The 6,197-nt window shown below is 30.0% G+C and overlaps 1 protein-coding gene across 1 annotated transcript; it reads left to right on the forward strand.

Annotated features, from left to right (window-relative positions):
* The first annotated feature begins 562 nt into the window (after positions 1-562).
* On the forward strand, positions 563-5,928 carry LOC100779582 (sodium transporter HKT1). The gene is made up of 3 exons (XM_014764887.3): positions 563-1,874; positions 4,389-4,598; positions 5,308-5,928. The coding sequence occupies exons 1-3, from the start codon at positions 595-597 to the stop codon at positions 5,504-5,506; spliced, it is 1,689 nt and encodes a 562-aa protein (XP_014620373.3). The 5' UTR covers positions 563-594; the 3' UTR covers positions 5,507-5,928.
* The last annotated feature ends 269 nt before the right edge of the window (positions 5,929-6,197 follow it).

Consider the following 6,197-nt stretch of genomic DNA (forward strand, 5'->3'; position numbering starts at 1 on the left):
CCATTTTTCTTTATATCTCTTTGTGGTAAAAAGTGTTATAAAAATGAAATAAGACTATATATTACTATTATTCTTTAAAAAAAAAGTTTAACTCACTAAATTCCATTTGAAGATATCCCAGTTTCTCCGATTCAAATCAAACGACAAACATGAACATGCTGTTTCAGAGCAACTCAAGGTGCAACATTAACAATATTTAATTTATTTTGACACTGAACATAACAGGTTTTTTACTTTGAATATCACCACGCGTCACACGAAGGTAGGAAATTCCATATACTCTGGTGGAGTATAATGTGAGAACATGACAGGTTAGAAGAAGTTAATAAATATTGACCAAATTATAACAACCACAATAATTTATATAAGATCAAATGATCAATAATTTATAAATGTCCGCATAAGGTAGATGATTTCCAACTACTGAGGTGGAGCCGTGGAGTATGCGTGTTTATGCTCCTCCTTTTGCATAACCTATTAAGTGAGGCCACCAAGAGCCCACATGAACAGATGTTTTTTTATTGCTTTATAAATTGCTCCAATTAGACGTACATCCACACCAAGACCCTTCTCGTACTTGTTCAATTAAAAACAATGATGAAGAATTTTGCCTACTACTTCAGTCAAAAACAACAACATCAACGTTTTTGTAGGTTTTTCCCACACAGCCTTGGATTCTTGGTTCGTTTTCTAGCCTTCCATGTCCACCCCTTCTTTATTCAACTTTGTTATTTTGTGATTCTTTCTCTGCTTGGTTACCTCGGTCTCAAGGCCTCCAAGCCAAGGACCCCCCTTAGACCAAATGACTTGGACCTCTTTTACACCTCAGTTTCTGCTTCCACAGTTTCTAGCATGGTAGCCGTTGAAATGGAGGTTGTCTCCAATTCTCAACTAATTCTCCTAACCCTTCTCATGTTTGTTGGTGGCGAAGTTTTCACTTCCATGCTCGACCTTGTATTTGCTAGGTATAAATTCACCCGGAGTGTCCAAAATAAAGTTAGCACCAATCATTCTTACCTGACTCGAACAAGATTACCTCCGGTAGATGATACTTCTGGTTTAGACCAAATTTTTTTTAGCAGCAATCCTTTTTTATCCACAAAGAAGCCCTCGATTAATGCCAATCAAATTGAACTTGGTTTAGTTTCTATTCATCATTCAGAATCAGAAAACCACAAACCAAGTGATAGTAATAATACTAACGTTCCAAAGGGCACGGTAGTGTCCTTTAACGACAGTGATAGACTTAAGTATAACTGTCTTAGTTACCTGACTTATTTAGTTTTAGGTTACCTTGTGGTGGTTCAATTTGTTGGCTTTAGTTCTGTGTCTTTGTACATAACCCTGGTACCGAGTGCAAGACAAGTACTGAAAAATAAAGGCATTAAGATTGCAACGTTTTCTTTGTTTACCATAGTTTCCACGTTTGCTAGTTGTGGTTTCATCCCCACCAACGAGAACATGATGGTTTTCAAGAAGAACTCGGGGCTTCTTCTCCTTGTTCTCCCACACATCCTTCTAGGTAACACCCTTTACCCACCGTGTTTGAGGCTTGTGATAATGGTTCTGGAAAGGATTACTAAAAGAGAGGAATACTCGCACTTGCTTAAGAATTTCAAAGACGTGGGTTATGATCACATGCTTTCTGCTCTTCATTGTTGCCTCCTGGTTGCTACTGTGTTGGGTTTTAATCTTATACAGTTTGTGATGCTTTGCTCTATGGAGTGGAACACCAAAATCATGGAGGGTTTGAATGTGTATGAGAAAGTGGTGGCGTCCTTGTTTCAAGTTACAAACGCGAGACACGCCGGTGAATCTGTTTTTGATCTCTCCTCCATCTCTTCAGTCATATTGGTACTCTTCGTTGTCATGATGTAAGTCACTACTCTATCTTTCCCGCCAGAAAATATTAGATGATCCAGCATGTGATTTATGATCCCAATCAACGTGTTATCAATGTGATACATAATTATCAATTCACAAATGACATGATATCTCTAATAATTTCTCCTCACTATATATAATCCATACCAATTAATGATCGAGAATGAATAATTAATTATACTGAACAATGTCAGTTCAACACCACAATTAGTATTTAAGTAATATCAACTCTTACATTCTCATGTATATAGGCATGAAACTAGTTATTGAATTGGTATTATTTTTAATATATCAAAATTATATTATATTCACATTTTCACACGTTTAAATTTTTACTCTACTTTCATATTTCATCTTTCTGTTTTTTTTTCCTCTGTCTTTCTTAACATAAACGGAAGGGGTTAAAATAATGCAACAAATTAAATTAAGAATATAAAATAAATATCATTTAAAATCATATGATATGTAAAGAAAATAAAAATGTAAAACTAATGTAAAGCTGACTGTGAAAATATCAAATTAATTGATTAATAACACTTTGGGTTCCGATTGATTTATTAAAAATTATGGTATTGAAATCTATAATTTTTATTATTTAAAAATCATGATATAATTTTTTTATCTCATGTACAAAGAATTAAAAGGACATATATTCCTATTTATATCTATTTAATAACTAAAATAATAATAATTAACAAACTCAATTATTTTATAAAAAAACTCCATATTATTTATTCTAATATATTTTTTTATAAATTTATCAAGCTTGATATCATTTGTATTAAAATAATTAATATTATATATTTTAGTATATTTTATTTTATTTTACTTGTATTATTTATTATTCGTCAAATGATATATATGACAAAAGATTATTCAATGTTATATTTTGTTCTATAATATTTTTCTTCTCTTTGTCTAATATCATAATTTTAACATGTATCGGAATTATTATGTTTTTTTTCTTAATTTTTTTTTGCTACATTCCTTAATATTTTTTTCAGGTTGTCTGATAATTAATTATTTAATTTAGTAACTTTGTCGTCACCATGAGCATGGCCTGGCCCACTTCTGATTTTCCTAATACATGTAGTATTTCCTAGTTGACATTAATCACATTGCGTGATTGGACATGAAACAAAATTTTGTGATCATTAGCTGTAACAGTCCACCAAGGTAAGCTATTGCGACCAGGGTCCTACAATTGAAAGACAAGAAAAGAATCTCTTATATTCTATTATTAGAAATAAATTGGAAGCTTAAATTTTTATATTATTTTTTAATTATTATTATATAATTAAAAATAGTGAATTTTCATAATAATTATTTTAAACATCACATTTAAGTTGAATTTTAATTAGTCAATAATATAAAATAGTTTACACTATCAAAATTAAACTCATATTATTTTCATTATTTTTTATAATAATTTATTAATAAAAACATAAAATAAAACAAGGGATGTGATAAACAGAAACAAAAATATATCATGAAAAATATTATGCAAATTTTAAGTACTAATTAATGTGTGTGTGCTGTGTTTTTTTAATAACTGCGTGCTTTTTGTTTTTTCAGTTGTTTAATTGTTATGATAGTTTACATCTCTTAACTTGAAGATTTGACTTCTTAGGTACTCTCCTAGTCATGTTACTCGTTCTTAAATGTGCCTTTGGCATGTTATTATTGTTAAATATGATAGAACTAACTATTTCTAGTTCTTACCTCAAGTCGGTATATGAATAAGTAGATAGAAAATAATGTTTTTTTAATCTTAAAACCATGTAATTGATTATCATAGATATAAGTATATTATTGCTCTAAAAAATGTATAACACATATTATCTCTCTTTCGTTTTGTCAAGCGAACATTCAAATGCTTCTTGACGAAATTCCATTCACTAATTAATTGTACTCAACAAACTAATTCTATATCACTTGCTTTACTGCACCGTGTAATCTTATATATAAACTAAATTATGCTAATTGTAGCGTTCAAATCTTGTTAGCGAATATACATATTTTCTTTATTCAGAATATTTAGGAATATATCCATGTATAATTAATTTATATATTTACTCTCTTTGTATATATTTTCAAATTTCTCTTGTAATGATTCGTAAATTGCAAAAAGTGAGTGTTCGCATATATTCTGTCCTCCCACTGACATGTGGCATATGAACTGGAATATTGATTTGATTTGATTACTCAGAAAAGGAATTATGAGATATGATATTTGACCACACACATAAAAAAAAGATTACAATTGTTTGTGAAGTAATTAATACGAATTTCATAAATTATCTTGAATTTCTTAATTTTGTGAAGAAAATTAAAGAAAATGCTATTGCGCATGTTTAAGAGATCCAACACTTGCTTGATAATAATTTGTTAACACGTTATTATCAGGAAGAATCAATGTGTGTGAACATGATTCCTGTTAAAGATACATATTCAACCAAATAATTCAATTCGGTGGATTTGATGTCATTTTATCTGTGTAACAGGTACCTCCCACCATACACCACATTTTTACCAGTAAGAGAGCATGAAAATGATGCGAAGAGAAGCGAAAAAAGCGTGTTGGAGTGTCTTGTATTCTCTCAACTCTCTTACTTGGTCATTTTCATTATTCTGATTTGCATCACTGAGAGCAAAAGCTTAAGAGAGGACCCGCTCAACTTTAATGTGTTGAACATCACCCTAGAAGTCATCAGGCATGGAAATCTCTCTTCTCTCTTTCTCGAATATTTTTAATAGATCATTACATTCTTTGCATAATACACTCACAATATGTATGTATATGTGCGCACCCATATATGTGATGTAAAATATTTTCTTTAATTAATTCATTCATTCAAAATTTGTTATGTATATTTCCTGGACAAGGTAATTGAATTTGAATAAATTATCATTTTGGTTCATAAATGTATAAATCAATCATAATTTAGTTTATAAAAGGACAAAAATTCTGATTTAGTTCCTAAATATACAAAAATTATGATAGTTTCATCATTACATTAGGTTTGTATCACCATTTTATTATTATTGTGTAATGTTTAATAACTAATTTAATAATAAATTGTATTTTTTAAAAATTAATTTGACATTAAATTTGTAAAGTTCAATAACCAATTAATTTGTCATTAACTTATGTGCAGAATATAATTGTTATACTTTTAACATAAATTAGAATTTATATTTTTTTACAGACTAAATTATCAACGAATTTATACTTTTAAGATTAAGATAGCCATTTACTCCATTGAATTTTTTTTATTAGACATGAAATAGTATAACTTTTACACTTTAAAAGGGCGCGACCCTAAAAAAAGAACGCATAACTATTATATATCGATGCATGTTTCTTCCTTGATAGTAGTATTACTTAAATGAAAACTATATTGTAAACAAAAAAATGTGCAGTGCTTATGGAAACGTAGGCTTCTCAACGGGATACAGCTGCGCTAGGCAATTGAAACCCGATGCGACGTGCAAAGATTCATGGGTTGGATTCTCCGGTAGGTGGAGTAGCAAAGGCAAGTTTATCCTTATCTTGGTCATGTTCTTTGGGAGGCTCAAAAAATTCAACATGAAAGGTGGCAAAGCCTGGGACCTCTCCTAGCACTGAGATATATATGAACCCTAGTCACAACAATATGAACACTATTCTCTAGCTTGCTAAGTTTGTTCTCAAGCATCTGCACTGAATGTATGAGTGTATTAAGATAGATTCAGATGGGAAATTATTATATGGTCTGAGTCACCATATATATAGTTCAACCAATCTTAATATTCCAACTACATGTTACATAAAAATTGGTTGTAATTATGGATATGTAGTGATCCGAGACCATAAAATATTTTTTCCTAAAAGATAGTGAGATTCTACTTTCAGAAACAACATCAATGTATAAATTAGTCAAATGCAGAAGCATTTCTGGATATGGAGCCTATCCTTTTTTTCTCTACTTATATCCTCATGCCATACTTATATTTATATATACTAGCTTAACAATCCGTGCATATACACGGGCTCCTAGTGAAAATGTTTTATGCAATTCATGAGTTTGATCTAAAGGAAATTATTTATGATTGATTTCATTTATATGCAACGGAAAAATAGTTTTTAAGATGTATATATGATATCTATCCTTCTAATTATTCTGGTGATCTTATACACAGAAAAATAAATATACAAAAAGACTATGTTGCAAAATTACCTGTTCATCTGTATTCATGAAATCAGCCTAATCCTAAAAATCAATTTTTCTTGGAATTTTAGGAAGAACAAAACAAGGGGATGAAGAACAACA

Source organism: Glycine max, chromosome 12 (assembly GCF_000004515.6).
Source record: "Glycine max cultivar Williams 82 chromosome 12, Glycine_max_v4.0, whole genome shotgun sequence".
In the NCBI taxonomy this organism is placed as follows: Eukaryota; Viridiplantae; Streptophyta; class Magnoliopsida; order Fabales; family Fabaceae; genus Glycine; species Glycine max.